This window comes from Panicum hallii, chromosome 6 (assembly GCF_002211085.1).
Source record: "Panicum hallii strain FIL2 chromosome 6, PHallii_v3.1, whole genome shotgun sequence".
In the NCBI taxonomy this organism is placed as follows: domain Eukaryota; kingdom Viridiplantae; phylum Streptophyta; class Magnoliopsida; order Poales; family Poaceae; genus Panicum; species Panicum hallii.
In genome coordinates this window covers 39129366-39144506 of record NC_038047.1, presented here as the reverse complement: position 1 = coordinate 39144506, position 15141 = coordinate 39129366, and the positions used below count along the sequence as shown (strand labels likewise).

The 15141-nt window shown below is 44.6% G+C and overlaps 3 protein-coding genes across 5 annotated transcripts; 2 read left to right on the top strand and 1 right to left on the bottom strand.

The window, feature by feature from the left end:
- The first annotated feature begins 274 nt into the window (after positions 1–274).
- LOC112897964 (probable 4-coumarate--CoA ligase 5) lies at positions 275–2741 on the top strand. Its single transcript, XM_025966373.1, has 5 exons — positions 275–1545; positions 1635–1833; positions 1932–2145; positions 2262–2364; positions 2459–2741. Exons 1-5 carry the CDS (start codon positions 541–543, stop codon positions 2567–2569), a joined length of 1632 nt encoding a protein of 543 aa, XP_025822158.1. The 5' UTR covers positions 275–540; the 3' UTR covers positions 2570–2741.
- A 325-nt stretch (positions 2742–3066) lies between these two features.
- Positions 3067–6003, bottom strand: LOC112897965 (cyclase-associated protein 1-like). The gene is made up of 10 exons (XM_025966374.1): positions 5611–6003; positions 5338–5506; positions 5155–5219; positions 4440–4710; positions 4184–4331; positions 3965–4074; positions 3829–3884; positions 3696–3752; positions 3458–3601; positions 3067–3153 (listed from the first exon to the last, which is right to left on the bottom strand). Exons 1-10 carry the CDS (start codon positions 5887–5889, stop codon positions 3067–3069), a joined length of 1386 nt encoding a protein of 461 aa, XP_025822159.1. The 5' UTR covers positions 5890–6003.
- A 2432-nt stretch (positions 6004–8435) lies between these two features.
- On the top strand, positions 8436–14316 carry LOC112897290. 3 transcript variants are annotated; one of them, XM_025965563.1, is made up of 4 exons: positions 8436–8873; positions 10856–12966; positions 13605–13672; positions 13775–14316. In XM_025965563.1, exons 1-4 carry the CDS (start codon positions 8550–8552, stop codon positions 13807–13809), a joined length of 2538 nt encoding a protein of 845 aa, XP_025821348.1. In that variant the 5' UTR covers positions 8436–8549; the 3' UTR covers positions 13810–14316. The 3 variants fall into 3 exon arrangements, with proteins under 3 accessions (XP_025821348.1, XP_025821347.1, XP_025821346.1); XM_025965562.1 differs by having other exon boundaries at positions 13763–14316; XM_025965561.1 differs by having other exon boundaries at positions 13605–14316.
- The last annotated feature ends 825 nt before the right edge of the window (positions 14317–15141 follow it).

The window sequence follows — 15141 nt, the reverse complement described above, 5'->3', positions numbered from 1 at the left end:
CGCTCACCAACCGTCGCCACCGAGGCGCACACCGGCCGCTTCGTTCCATTGGAGCAGGTCCATTCCCTGTAGGGCCCACAACGCAGCTGCACACGGCAGATGGAATTCATATGCATTCAGCGTTGATCCGGTAATAAATTACAGTAGTGACCAATGAATGTGATTTGTTACCGCGCTGATCATACTGTCTGACACTTTTTTTTTGTTTTGTTTTGAGAGCATACGGTTTGTCACTTTGTATAGTGTGAAATGCATCTTATTGTTCATCCTTTGGACTACTGGTAAAATTCTCAGCAAACATGTAGACCAGGTCCAGTTGAAATCATCTAGTTCCGGGCTTCCAGCTCCCCCACCAAGCACCACTGCCTATATCAGCTCAGCTCTGAAGCTCCTTCCACTCAGGAGCTGGTACCTACCATCCTTCCATCCTTGCAGTCTCGCGCATAGCTCCGGCTCCACCAACCCAGCACCAGCAAGCTTCTTGCCCCTGCCTGCACAGAGCTCCAGCACGACACGCCTCCCGCCTCCGCCAGGAAGGAGATGGGGTCGCTGACGACGGAGCCGCCGGCCGAGACGGTGTTCCGCTCGACGCTCCCGGACATCGCCATCCCGGACCACCTCCCGCTCCACGACTACGTCTTCGAGCGCCTGGCCGACCGCCGCGACCGCGCCTGCCTCATCGACGGGGCCACGGGGGAGGTGCTCACGTTCGGCGACGTGGACCGCCTGTCGCGCCGCGTGGCGGTGGGGATGCGCGCCGCGCTCGGCGTGCGCCCCGGCGGCACGGTGATGCTGCTGCTCCCCAACTCCGTCGAGTTCGCGCTGGCGTTCCTCGCATGCTCCCGCCTCGGCGCCGCCACCACCACGGCCAACCCGCTCCACACCCCGCCCGAGATCGCCAAGCAGGCCGCCGCCTCCGGCGCCACCATCGTCGTCACCGAGCCGGCGTTCGTCGCCAAGGTGCGCGGGCTCGCCGGCGTCGCCGTCGTCGCCACGGGCGACGGCGCCGAGGGGTGCGTCTCGTTCGCCGACCTCGCCGCCGCCCACGACGAACCGGCGGCGCCGCCGGAGGAGGCGGCTATCGACGTGGTGAACGACGTGGTCGCGCTGCCGTACTCGTCCGGCACGACGGGGCTGCCCAAGGGGGTCATGCTGTCGCACCGCGGGCTGGTGACCAGCGTGGCGCAGCTCGTCGACGGCGACAACCCGAACCTCCACCTCCGGGAGGACGACGTCGTCCTCTGCGTCCTGCCCATGTTCCACGTGTACTCGCTGCACTCCATCCTCCTCTGCGGGATGCGCGCCGGCGCGGCGCTCGTGATCATGAAGCGCTTCGACACCGCCCGGATGTTCGAGCTCGTGGAGCGGCACGGCGTCACGATCGCGCCGCTCGTGCCGCCCATCGTGGTGGAGATGGCCAAGAGCGACGCCATCGACCGCCACGACCTCTCCTCGGTGCGCATGGTCATCTCCGGCGCCGCGCCCATGGGCAAGGAGCTGCAGGACCTCCTGCGCGCTAAGCTCCCTCGCGCCGTGCTCGGACAGGTGCCGTACCTAGCTAAACACGCACGCATCCAGACGGCGACTAAGATGCGTTGAAATTTGACTAAAACCCTGCAATTTTGTCTGAGCAGGGCTATGGGATGACAGAGGCAGGGCCGGTGCTCTCGATGTGCATGGCATTTGCCAAGGAGCCCTTGCCGGTGAAGTCCGGCGCCTGCGGCACGGTGGTGAGGAACGCCGAGCTCAAGATCATCGACCCGGAGACCGGCCTGTCCCTCCCCCGCAACCAGCCCGGGGAGATTTGCATCAGGGGCAAGCAGATAATGAAAGGTGCGTACATGATTTTCCAATCGCAGAACAAGTCTTTGTAACCAACGTCCAAGCAAGAACTTGAAGGCGACAAACGGTGCCGGTCTTGGTACGCGCAGGGTACCTGAACAACCCGGAAGCCACGGCGAAGACCATCGACGCGGAGGGGTGGCTGCACACCGGCGACATTGGGTACGTCGACGACGACGAGGAGATCTTCATCGTGGACCGGCTCAAGGAGCTCATCAAGTACAAGGGGTTCCAGGTCGCCCCCGCGGAGCTCGAGGCCATGCTCATCGCGCACCCCGGCATCGCCGACGCCGCCGTCGTCCCGTAAGTAGCTACCACATCTCTGCTCGCCGGACTTCCGGCCGGGAAGAACCTTCCTACGCGTTCCCGAACCGCACGGGTTCTGAACAACGTCTCCCCTGCTACTTGCTCCGACGCAGGATGAAGGATGACTCCTGCGGCGAGATCCCGGTGGCGTTCGTCGTGGCGTCCGACGGCTTCGACATCACCGAGGACGAGATCAAGCAGTACGTGGCAAAACAGGTGAGACAAGTTAACGTCTTGCAAAGGATATTCTCAAAGTCTTATCATCGAGGAGAACGACAGTGTTTATTTTAATTTCTTTAAACATTTATAGGTTGTGTTCTACAAGAGGCTGCACAAGATTTTCTTTGTGGAGACTATCCCGAAGGCGCCATCTGGCAAAATTTTGAGGAAGGACCTGAGAGCCAAGTTGGCGGCGTGCTGATGGTCCTGAGCTGTTCCTGTGCGAAAGCGACCTGGTTTTAGTAGATTTTATTAGTCTGATCATGCTAAAAGGATATACAGAAAAGGGTGTAAGCAAGAACCAATCAACCATGTACAAGAAGTATGTTATCTTATCTGGATATATAGAAATGGGAGCTGTGATTTCGCTAGTACACTATTACATTATACGATGATTCACTTATTTAGTTGCACTTTGGTGAAAAACATTCATTTCTTTGAAAGAACCAAATAATTCACTTATCTGCCCCAAAAGTACATACAACCCTGACTAATGTTTGGGTGACATTATCACTAGTTAGGACGGCATAAGGATACATTCAGAGAAGATGAAAAGGTTCAAAGTAGTCAAATGATCAAAATTGACTTGCTCTAACACCTCATTGCCTTGATCCCTACAACGTACAAGCCCAGATGGCAGGTAAGCTAGCAGATGCAATAAACAGAAAAAATATAACAAATGGCCAACCGTGCAGATGATCAAGCGCCAGAATGAGATACTGGAGATGTTGTAAATTGTCCATCTTTGAACGCATGAATATACTGCTGGGGCAAGGAATGCTCGGCCTGCAACAGTTTAAGAAAAAAAGTCAGGGCCAGCATACTATTTTTATCAGATATTCAAAAACAACTATGATTTCTTGGAATTCAACTTCTTCATGTTTTCTCAGAATAATTATGTAAATGCTGGATGGTGAAATATGAAGTTACAAATTTTTTAAAACCTTGAAACACAAAAAACTGAAACCAAAATTCCAATTTACTTAATTTGATTAAACTTATGTTCCAACCATTACCATTCATTTGTAGCTTTAAAAGTAAAACAGGAGTGCCTCTGAAGCTAAGTGACAGAAGTTAAGAGAGTGCTCACCCAATCACCATCGCTGTTTGCATCTGGAATAAGAGCATTGATTTCACTTGATTTAGCAGTTGTTATAGATGTATCCAAAGATTCCTTGCTTAAGTAAAGTTGGCAGCCAGATGTGTTGTCTATTGATATAGTTGGAACCGAGCCCTGCAGTATCATTAGGAAACATAAGATATATGCATCAACTGACGCAAGCAAATCTAATATCTTAATCATACAGTGTTTGGAAGAAAAAATCTACCTCACATTGGACCTCTACACTGTTGCAATTCACAACTTCAAAAGCTGCTACAACACCCTGATAACAATACATGATGAGTTAATGAAGGAACAAAAATTCTTGGAAGTACATGTATACTTCTCGACAAATTCACCTTGAATAACACTCCAACTTTGGTGCACTTATCAACTGTTATATTGTTCACTTTCCCTGCACAACAATGGGCACATATACGCTTGGCCGGTTATTGTTTGCTCTTACAAAGAGAATCATCATTCATGAGAAATTACCTTTGATTTGCAGCACACAATCCTTGCATCCATATGCATACACTGACTGTTTGGTATCACAGTCTTCAATAATTAAGCTCTTGTTCCCAACATGATGCTCGACCACCCATCTGATAGACAATGACATGAATTGTGTGAGATTATTTCTTCATCATAGATGCCATTATGAGGGAGGGTTCATTTGCATTTCTGGATGGAAGGAAGGAAAATGGTGATTACTTGCGACCCATCTGGAGCTCCAATTTAGCAGGTCCTTTGGTTGAGCCAAAGGAAGGTGCATTGCGAGTTTCTTTTCCTTCAGTAGTTACAACACCTGTTCTGTCTGTTCTATTCTTGCTCTTCATGTCATCTGTCACCTTCCTGAGGCCTGTATGACAAGAAGGTGAAGCAGAAGTCACAACATATTAGTGCATGAATAGGGGAGCTGTACAAGATGATCAACCAAAAGTCAAATGAGAACCAATATCAGTCTGACCTTGTGTCACTGGTTTTCCCGAGCTGATTTCAGCAAATACGGCTGACATTCCAGATTTGGGCTGGGATGATGAAGCTGAAGAGATTGCAAGAGATGCAGGAGGGGATGGAGCTGAAGGTGCCTTGTTCGTTGCACTTCCTGGCGGTTGCCACACTGGGCCCAATGGGTAAAACCTCTTTATGTAATCACGCAAATCGGGGACATAAAGCTCTTTTAGGGCTCTAGCCCACTCCACATGATCAGGGTCCTTATTTTTGTATTCCACAAGCACCTGATAATTTTGTTATTTAACACTAGTAAGATTTAGCCTATAAATGCTTAAGAAATCAAACTCTACTACAGTTGATCTCTGAATGAGCACGGTTGAGGACCTGAGATGAAGAGTTGAAAAGTTAATGGTGTTATCCTAATTAAGCAATACGTTTTGAATTGTTAACTGATTCAGTTTCACTTTTAAAACCAATCATGCTTTTTTTAAAATATCAATGCTCAACAAAGTCATCCGGGTCTTGAACTTTTCCTTTTTCTTTTCAAGGGAGCCTTAAATTTTCATGGTACTGTCTACAAATTTTGTCCTAGAACTTCTCCCCTGATTTGGGCTATTCATTTCCTACACTCAACTGCTAACCCTATCCTTTGGATCTTATCTGAGATCCAACACCGGAACCATGTCTGTACCTATCGTACTTTAGAAGTTATCAAACGGTGCACTTACCTTATTGCTGTAGAACTCTGCCATTTGCCAACTCTCTTCTACTTGCGCCATTGGAAGAGGCATACCTGATGATACATCGACGAAACAGTTAGATCCCAACTAAACATACATGGGTGACTAAAATTAGCATGTGTTTCTGCCTCACCACATAAACCTATCAAAAGGTTGGAACTTGATACTAACCGCAACCTTTGCCGGTGTAACCAATCCACGCCAAAGCGGCCAGGCTACCGGCTGCTGCCTTCAGATGGTTGGCGTGGCTCGATCTTGTCCCCTCAGCCAGTGCATTGGCCTCCAAGATCGTTTCATTCAGAGGCCCCATAAACGCCGCCAAGGACTCCATTGTTGGTTTCTACCAAATCGATCATGCATGCACGCATACGAGAACAATTGATCAAATCAACGATAAATGAATTCGCAATGCGTGAACAGTATATGATCTCTGTTGAGATTCACCTGTGTTTGCTTGGTCCTGATAAGAAGGTCCTTTCCAACCAAGAACGCCTTCTCCACCAAACGCGTCACCTCGGCGACCTCCGCCCCGATCTTTCCGGCCGCCGCGGATACCCTCCCGAGGGCGCTGGCGACGAGATCGTCGAAGGCCAAGATCGCCGGGTCCTGCGCCGACGCGTCGTCGGACAGGCCGCGTGCCGCGATCGACGGGTGAGCTCCGGCGCTGAGTGCCTCCAGCCGGGATACCGCCGCCTCCAGCCTCCCTATCAGGGCTCCCTCCATGGTGTTTGCGCGTCTGGGGTCGGGTCGCTAGGATGTTGAGCGGGGAATGTGCATTGGAGGTAGGAAGGATGCGAAAGTGAATGGAGGTGCAACGTCGCCAGTTCGCCACGGCAGCACGCTGGAGAGGGAGGGAGGGATTGGCGGAAGCAGATCCGGAGCCGAGGCAGCCGTGCTGCTCGACATCTGCTCGCATGCGAGCCCCCGAAACTGCGGCAAAAAAATGATAGACATACTCCGAATTTGGCCTAAAAGTATCATAATCCAAAACCAAACGTTCAAATTAAACCCCAATAATACAGTTTGTTCATCTTAAAACAAAATCATACTTAAATATATTTGGATGATATACTTTTTTATGACAATTTAGGATAAACTGTTCTCGCCAAAAGCTGATTTGTGGTAGAGTTATTTTGTACTCTCTTGGTCTCTCCATCCCAAAAAGTAAGTCACTCTAGAAACTATCAGACAAATTAGCAAGGGGGTGATAACTTTGTTGCCCTTCATTATTGGTTCTTGTTCCTATAAAAAGGTTGTCCCTTACTAGTTTGTACTGCATGCATCCATGCAGGATTTGGAATCTGCGACCATCTTATTGCCATGCATGCAACCATGCAGGAGTTGCTGCTGCTAAACAAAACAATTAGTCATGCACTCAGCGATGAATTGGTAGAAAATTAATGTTTATGAGACCTACTACTTGTCCAAAGGCTACGGTAACAATATTTTATATGATAAATTTTGAATCCTAAAATAATTTGTTTTTTAGGACAGAGAGAGTAAACTACCACACTAATGCAAATAATAGAAACATGTGGAACAAAAAATTACTCTTTCTATTTCCAAATATATATACGTTTATGACAAGCAAATCAAATCATTTATAACTAAATAGCTTGTTCTAATGTTAAATATTTATGGACAAAGATAGTATACACATGGAATAAATGATGGCACTTATGAAAAAAATATATACATAAAATAAACCTTGGAAACTTGCATTTTGGAACAAAACTGTTATACACTAGAACAAGATTTCGTACAGAAAAAATAATTAGTATGTGAGGGAGTAAAAAATTATATATTTTGAAAAAAAATGATGGAACCCACGAAAAATTAGTCATAGAACAAGTCATGGGAACCCGTGGAACAAAACAATTATACAGCCTGTAATAAGATTTTATACAGCTAGAATAATTGGCATATGGACTTGTAAAAATTTGTACACATGGATCATATAATGGATTCAAAGAATAAATATACACATAGGAAAAATTATCAAAACTTGTGGAGAAAGATCATTATACATCCGGAACAAGATTTATATTAGTAGAAACAGCTATTATACGAACTTATGAAATAAAAAATTGATCGAATCTCAGATTGGAAGAATCTTGGTCATCAAGGGCCTAAGTAAAGAAAAAAGAAAAATCTAAGAAAACAAAGCTAATGGACAGTATTTGATTGCCAAATGGACCATGGGTTACTTAAGAAAACAAAAGAGAGAGACCTAGTTCGCCTCAGCTAGACGAACATGTGGAGAGTATTTCTAGTCGAACATGGAGCATCCGCATCATTCTCTCTCAATTTTGATCCACCCAGCGCTTTCTTAATAGGCTAGCCTACTCGTGAGTCGTGACCTTTCCTTGAGTAGCCCGTCCCATATGGCTCCTGAATTTTTGTATTTTATCTTTGTTATTGCTTCAACTTTAAACATATTTACCTATTTTAAATATTAGCAGATAAACTTTATGTCGGACGATCTTAATCAATAGCCAACCAAAAGAACGAAGAATGACAGATCACCATCTCGGTAGATGATCCATATGTATATGTCCTTGAAAGGGAATTGAATCACCCTTTTAGTGAACGATTTACCCTTTGCCGTTTTTTTTAGTTGGAGTCCATAAAATTTTTGAGCCCAAGCTAAAGATAGAGTTCTTTCTTTTTTTCAAAATGCTAAATACAGAGTTTGACGGTTCTAGCGATCATAATGATACCCACGCGATAATAGTGAGTGACTGGGTATCATGCCTTGTGTTTCCTTGATATAAATTGATGAGGTGTGGAAATGTATACTAGAAGAAAAGAATTGCAAATTCGCCAACTAAATATAATAGGTTACTGCAAATTGAGTAACTCAGATGATAAAGAGTTTATTGTGGTAGAATTTGACCATCTGAATTTAAGCTTATCGATTTATCAACTCGGTACTGGTGCTCATATTTTTCTAAATTTATATCAGAATTTAACCGGCGTTATCCTTTCATTGATAGGCGACGGCGACGCGTCCATTGATATCACGATAACTTATAATCATCATTTAAATAATTTTGAGATCTGTTGTCTCAATCTATCAGAGATAATAAGGGTACAATATGTATGTATTTATAAGATGAGTGTATATACGCGTATACGTGTGTTTTGAAAAAAATTAAAATACCAGTCTGCTGGAGTAATTTCAAGGCCACACTGTAGTGTATACGCTGGCACACTCCTGCAAATGAGCAAAACCACCTGCACGCCGGTAATCTTTCAGGTCCCACCGGGAAGAGAGACGAGGGCGAAGCACGAAGCACCTACACCAACTGCCCAACACAGCCAGGGGACCTGGAGAGATCTGAATTCCGAGCACACTTCTCTTCCCCGCTCCATCGCCGCCGATGGAGATCCCCACCGCCGTCATCCACCGCATCCAGTCCTCGCTCCGCGAGGCCGCCGGTGCCCCCGCAGCGGACGCTGCGCCCGCCCCTCCCTTCCCCACCGTCACCGACGCCGTCGCGGCCTTCGATTCTGGCGCCGCCTCGGAGGGAGTCCGGTGCGGGCGCTGCGGCGCCGCGGGAGGGCTGCTCCGCGGCGCGAAGTCCGCGCTATGCGCCTACTGCGGGTGTCCCAGGCGCGGGGAGGAGGCCGAAGGCGGCGGCATCGCCTTCCGCGACGGCGCGGCCTACCGCTGGCTGCTCGGCTCGCTAGGGCTCGACGGATCGGTGAGCTCTCCTACCTACATTATTTGACACTAAGGTTCTCTACATTTGGGTCTCGGTGCTTAGGATTTGTGAGCTCTTCTTTCTAGCAAAGCTGAGCCTAGGCATTTGGCCTAAAGGAAGAGAATTAGGATTTCTCTCTATGTGGATGTTGTGCTCCCGGAGAACTTCAAATATACGTGTCCGCGGAAGTGCTATTGCGCATTTTTTTGTTGTTTCGAAGAAGTAACAAGTAGTTAGAGAATTGCCCCTTGCAAGCGGGTCTGTACACCTTTTTAATAGTATAATAGTCGTGGCTCATATGTTTGAAAATTTAGATCGCTCAAAACTCAAGAGTTATGAAAGACGGCTAGCATTTTGAGTTATGAGGCAATCACAATACAGAAAGAAGATTTATCATACTATTTAGGCAGGAGCGTGCGATACATGAAGCATAGCCTAGTTAAATCTGGACTTCGTAGCATATAAATTTAGAATACTAATTTACTTTTAAAGTAATAATCTTACCATTAGAGAGAACATTAATCGCTTCAAACATTATGATCACTGTTTTCCTAATGTAAAGAAAAAGAATTGGAAATGAAATGCACATTATGGTATAGTAGGACACTATATCTAGGACCTCACGTTCAAGTCTCTGTTACAGTCATTTATTTCTTTTCATTTGTTTTGTCACATGATATTCATTTGAATCATTCATCAAAAAGATTTTTTCCTGCTTATCAAGGTTCTAGCAATTTGAGTAGGTTTTTGTTGAGAAGCCCCCTTTCAGTTGGTGCCCATGACTTTGAGCGAGAACCTCCTGAGATCAAATGCACAATAGTTATCCATACTGTTCAATTCTTTTAGTTTGCTCTGAGTAGCCTGCCCAGGATTTTCTTGGTTACTAGGTGCTCTCATTGAGGTTACCAAAGTAGTTTGCGAGAAATCTGAATTTCTGATCAAGCAACCATGTCATTTAGCTTGCCCTATAAATCTTAATGGTCTTTTGGTAGCAAGGACTTTTACAACTGCACATTCTAGAATAATCTCACTTGCAAGCTACTTGGAGAAGCTCTTAATAGTTGGAGCTCAAATGGCATCAAATAAACTCTGCAGAAAGCCGGCAAGTTATGTTGAAATAATTATCAGGGAACATGTTGTCACAACCACACCATTCTTGATTCCTGAGTAGAATCAAAGATTTACCTGCTACCTTCCTTACCAAACAGGGATCCGTTCCCACTTAATTGCTTGACCATTTCATCCAGTCATGCCCTATAATTTAATTGAGGCTCTGCTATAACCAAACGGGGCCTTGGGGTACTATTTCCTTGCCTAGAAGTTAAAAACTTGCTACCCATATGGGATCTAAGTGCCTATGTGTTATGCTGGTGCCACAGTGAACTCTGATATTTCTGGTTTGATTTCACACACATGGAAGCAAAATCTTTATGTATATTTTAATCTTGATTCATATGTGTTATTAACCAACACTTGAAATGGGAGTGAATCGGATAGAGAATATATATTCTTTTGTAGAGAATGCTGCATTTGTTGGATATTCCGTGTTTAAAGTAAATATGCATGCATACCTGCTTAAGTAGTGTTTGTTTGTATTGGCTACCACACCATTAGCATGCAGTTCTTACTTGCTAACTCTCCATGTAATAATCATAATGAATGAGAAAAAGTCATTTGTGGAATGTAAGCTACATGTGGTTTAAGGAATATTGATCTTGCTTCTTGCATACATTGCAATTTTGGATTACTTTAAGTAAGATCGAATCTTCTAGTAGACCTTATTGGTCTCTTGGACAGATGGAAGTTTAGGTGTACACCTATTTGTCTTTAGTACTTAATTCTTCAGAATTTGTGTCACTCTCCCAGTGTTTTCTTTAAATTAAAAGTAGGCAGGAACTGTAGTCTCACATCTGAAGCTTAATCCTGGTTCTACTCATAGCTGATGGAGGATTTTCCCCCCTTTGTTTCACTTTTTCATTCAGGAGTTTGTAGAGTTTGATAGTGATACTACGGGTTCAAATAAAAGCAAGGAAGCACCAAGCAGTGGGATGATCATATCTGATCTACTGGACTTAAAACTTACTTGCCTCCCTGAGAATAAAGAAACACCTGCAAGTTCCATAACAACGGAGCAATCTTCTTCTGTGGATACGCTAAATTTATCAGCTGCTAACCTAGACTCATTTTTCGTTGAAAGAAAAGAAAAGATGACTGCTGCTGCTTCTCTTCCACAAACTTATACTGTGGCGCAGGAAAAGAAAAGAACAGATAGCAAAAGCCATGAATCTTCAAGATCAGAGGTGAATGCCGCATCTAAAGGATTAATGAGTTCTCAAAGAACAAACCAGATAGAAGCTAATCCAGCATTTGCAAGTTGGGATGCTGATTTTCAGTCTGCTAGCTCGGGAAGTGCCACAGGAGACTCCAATCAACCTGATCTATTTAAGAGCTCTTCTGCTGCCGAGTTTAGTTTCCCAGCTCCTACAATTGCCAATAACCCTGCAGTAGGCACTGAAAATAAAACAAGTGCGAAAAGTGCCATCCTAGAACATCATTCAGAAGATTTGGCTTCAGCAAGTGATACTTTATTTGAGGATAACCTTTCTAATCAAAAGGTTGCCCCTGTCTTGGAGAGCAACAGTGGAATTGTTCCTGAAAATAGTGCTCCTGAGTTCACTGACTACTCTTTTGATATGAATTTTGCTAAGAGCGATCAATCGCCTGGAAGGGATGATACTGGAGTCAATGATGATGAAGCTTTTGATGACTGGCAAGATTTTGCAGGAAGTGGTAATCTGGGAAGCCTATCAAATGCAGGAGAACATATAGTGGAGCCTTTAAAGAGAGATTCATCCGACATAAAAACAATGGATCCCTTGCCAGTAGGTAGCACGGAATCAACTAACAATGCTAATGAAGACTCCTCTGATGATTGGCAAGCTTTTGCCTCTATTTCTGGTCAACAAGGAGATTTAGACAATTCGGTGGAGGGATTAACAAGTGATGAAGGACGAGATTTGGTGAGATCAGTTGGAGAGAAAATGAGCAGCATCTCGCTTGAACGTTCTTCAGAAGTTAATCCTGTTGATTTGTGGCCTGTTGGCAATGTTAAAGCACAAAACACTGAGGAAATGGGTAAGGAAACAGATGATTCTTTTGATGATTGGCAAGATTTTACTACCTCTAGTCAAGTGCAGGCTACTTTGTTTAATCACACTGGAGACATGATGGAAGTCCCAAAAGCCAGTCACAAAGAAACAGACATGGATTCATGGTTCATGGGAGATTTTAGGGAGCCAGCAAATACTGGTATGGCGAATAGGAATAATATGTTGGACGACTGGCAAGGCTTCACCGGTTCTGATCAAGCGCAGCAAACTTCATCTAGTACAGGTGGGGAAATGATGAGTGCTTTGTCTGAGCAGCATGAAGGAACTGTTTCTGTCCAATCCTGGGTGCATGGCAGCAATAAGGAAGCTGCAAAGACATCCTCAACAAATGCTGAAAGCGATGCATATGATATTTGGCAAGATTTTACTAAGACAGGCAACCTGCAAGAAAATATGTCTAATCTTGGGAGGGAAGTGACTAGTGTCTCAACTGAGCCAGCTAAAGAAATCGATTCTTTGGATTTGTGGCTAACCAGCAACTTCAAGGAATCCAAAAGCAGTCAAGGTGTTGGGAGAATTGATGCCTCATCTGATGGATGGCAGGATTTTGCCAGTTTTGATCGAACTCAGACAAGTACCAAAATTCCTGGAGAAGGGAACCTGGTGAAAAATCCTTCAGGAACTGAAACTTTGGACTTATGGGCCTCGAGTCATGCTAATGAAAAGAAACCTGAACAGACAAGTGAAGATAATGATCTATTTGATGACTGGCAAGATTTCCAAAACTCCCATCCCCAGCAAACAAGCTTACAAGTTTCTTCAGATGCTTCATTATTTGATATACCCTCAGCATCACAGCCTGATGCTTTAGAAGGAATGGAATTTGATAGTGTTTTGCAGCTAGCTTCATCTGAAAATAAAAAGGATAAAAAGGAGGATCCTAATGAAGAAAAATCAGTTCCATCTGATGAACACTTGAAAAGGTTAGTGATTTACGGATTATGATTATGTGAACCTTTGTTGTTTATGGTATGGGAAGAACTGGGTTATCAATTATATATACTTCAATGACCCAGTCACCCAATATTCAAACTTCATGTATATTAACCCAGGGAGCAAGCTAGCAGAACTCAAAGCCTCCAATTATATTGCTGAATTAGGGGGATTTATTGTAATTCTTTAAAAACAAATACATGTGGTCCATGTATAAAGGCAAATACAACAGGTGGTTAGGACTTATACCAGTGTATGTGGTTCTGTAGGTTGGCAGACTCTTCTGATACTCTCTATCTACTTTCCCTGGGTTCTTATGGCAAAACCTAAGGTTTAGCAGATGAGCCAAAAAAAGGAAACTATTGTAGTAGTGGTCCAAGCTAAGCCTTAACGCTGGACTTATTTAACCCACCCAAAACTTTATGATTACCCGGTACTGAACTCAGTAACATGTCTAGTTTTTGTTGACCTTGTCTGGGTCAGGTGCCAGAATTTGGCCACTAGGAGATGATTGTTCATTAGATGTCTTTCCTCTTGTGGTTCATGCCATATATGTTTATCTAATGTTTATATCAAATGATCCCATTGTTAATAATATTATTTATTCACACATTTTTGTTTTGTGCAGCACAAAGGGAATGCAGCAGATGGGCAATGTTGATCCGCTATCTTCATTATGGCCAACTAACAGTCTTGGTAATAATGCTATTAAGAAACAAGAGTCTGTTAATACAAATGTAGAACAGTTGCTTGCTCAGATGCATGATCTGTCTTTTATGCTCAAAGATGAACTTTCAGTCCCTGATAAACCTGTGGAGCATTCGAAGCCCTGAAATGCACAGCAGCAAAAGTTGTGCACTGCTACAATCAGCCAGGCAGATCGATGCTGAAAGCCCTTTACAAGCTGGTCTGCTGGACGAATCACACCAAATATGACCGGGTGAAAAATGCAAGTCCCAGGATACCTTGTTTTTCCAACAATTTGCCCTTTATCAGTACATTGATCAGCAGAGGATTGTATTTGTTTCCTCTGTTGCTTCGGTGCGTTGATCGTCACAGTCAGGTTTGTTCCTTGACTGTTGCTGAGTTGAGGCGTGAAAATCATGTTTTTTACTGTGCCTGCATGTCTATGTACCAACCCACGGGCTGTATGTTGTACCCAGAGTCCCAGAGTACCAAACTTAGCTCACAAATCAACCTATTCTTTTTGAGATTATCTTTGTTACGGTTGTTCTTGCTAATGCGCTACCACAGTATCTGGTTGTTTGCAGCTGATGCCAAGTGGTATCTTGTTGTCTGCTCTGTAATTCTGTGGAATACCATCATGGACCATCGGATTATGTGGTTGCCCGCGTCGATTGCCCAATACTGAATTACTGACAGTTACTTGGATCTGCGTCCCAGCTCTATTAGTACAGTCCTCTTTGATTGAATTACTGTCAAGTGAGTCATGTCGCGATCCGCGCAACAGGATGCACGGCGACAGGAGCGAACGGTAACCGAACCACTCTGCTAAAGGGCAGACTGAAAGAGCCAGACCTGCATTTTAAAGCGTTGGTTGAGACATCCTTGTCTAGTTTGAACGCACGCTTTTATCCGCCAGAACAAATCCATACCGAGGTCAATCGGCCGTTGCGAAGTCAATGGCTAAGTGCCCGATTAAGACATCAACCTCTGTCCCTGACGATATACATGCGCGCCACTAGCTGAATACATCTAGCGGATTATGTATTCAAATCTTGTGTCAGCGATCTCGAAAGGTCTGATGTTAACTAGGATGCATGCATCAAGGCACCAAGCAGCATGTCAGCTGCGCACTTCACTATCGGTGTATGCACATGCACTTTGCACCTAAAATAATTGAAACGATTAATAATTTGGAACGGAGGGAATAGCTCAGATGAGTTGATAATTGTCTTTCTTGAGTTATAATCTAAAAACTGGCTTAATTCGAGACTAGAAGGAAGCTTGGAACGAACCTTTTATTTAGTACAAATTGAAACTGACACACTGCATCCACGCCCGCACGCATACGTACGTCTAAGTTGAACGCATGTCCGCTCTTCAACTCCAAGGCAAGCATGGGAAGCTCCTATTTGGAGCTTTCTCCCACTTTCCATTATTGAAGTTTTTCCAATAAGATCCTTTCGTGAAAACCAAATTTT

Coding starts and splice junctions, on each gene's coding strand:
- LOC112897290 (XM_025965561.1), top strand. CDS start 8,550: ATGGAGATCCCCACCGCCGTCATCCACCGCATCCAGTCCTCGCTCCGC. Junction 8,874..10,855: donor CGCTAGGGCTCGACGGATCG/GTGAGCTCTCCT, acceptor TTTTTCATTCAG/GAGTTTGTAGAGTTTGATAG. Junction 12,967..13,604: donor TCTGATGAACACTTGAAAAG/GTTAGTGATTTA, acceptor TGTTTTGTGCAG/CACAAAGGGAATGCAGCAGA.
- LOC112897965 (XM_025966374.1), bottom strand. CDS start 5,889: ATGGAGGGAGCCCTGATAGGGAGGCTGGAGGCGGCGGTATCCCGGCTG. Junction 4,075..4,183: donor GAGCTCCAGATGGGTCGCAA/GTAATCACCATT, acceptor ATTGTCTATCAG/ATGGGTGGTCGAGCATCATG. Junction 3,154..3,457: donor CAAACAGCGATGGTGATTGG/GTGAGCACTCTC, acceptor AAACTGTTGCAG/GCCGAGCATTCCTTGCCCCA.
- LOC112897964 (XM_025966373.1), top strand. CDS start 541: ATGGGGTCGCTGACGACGGAGCCGCCGGCCGAGACGGTGTTCCGCTCG. Junction 2,146..2,261: donor GCCGACGCCGCCGTCGTCCC/GTAAGTAGCTAC, acceptor GCTCCGACGCAG/GATGAAGGATGACTCCTGCG. Junction 2,365..2,458: donor AGCAGTACGTGGCAAAACAG/GTGAGACAAGTT, acceptor AAACATTTATAG/GTTGTGTTCTACAAGAGGCT.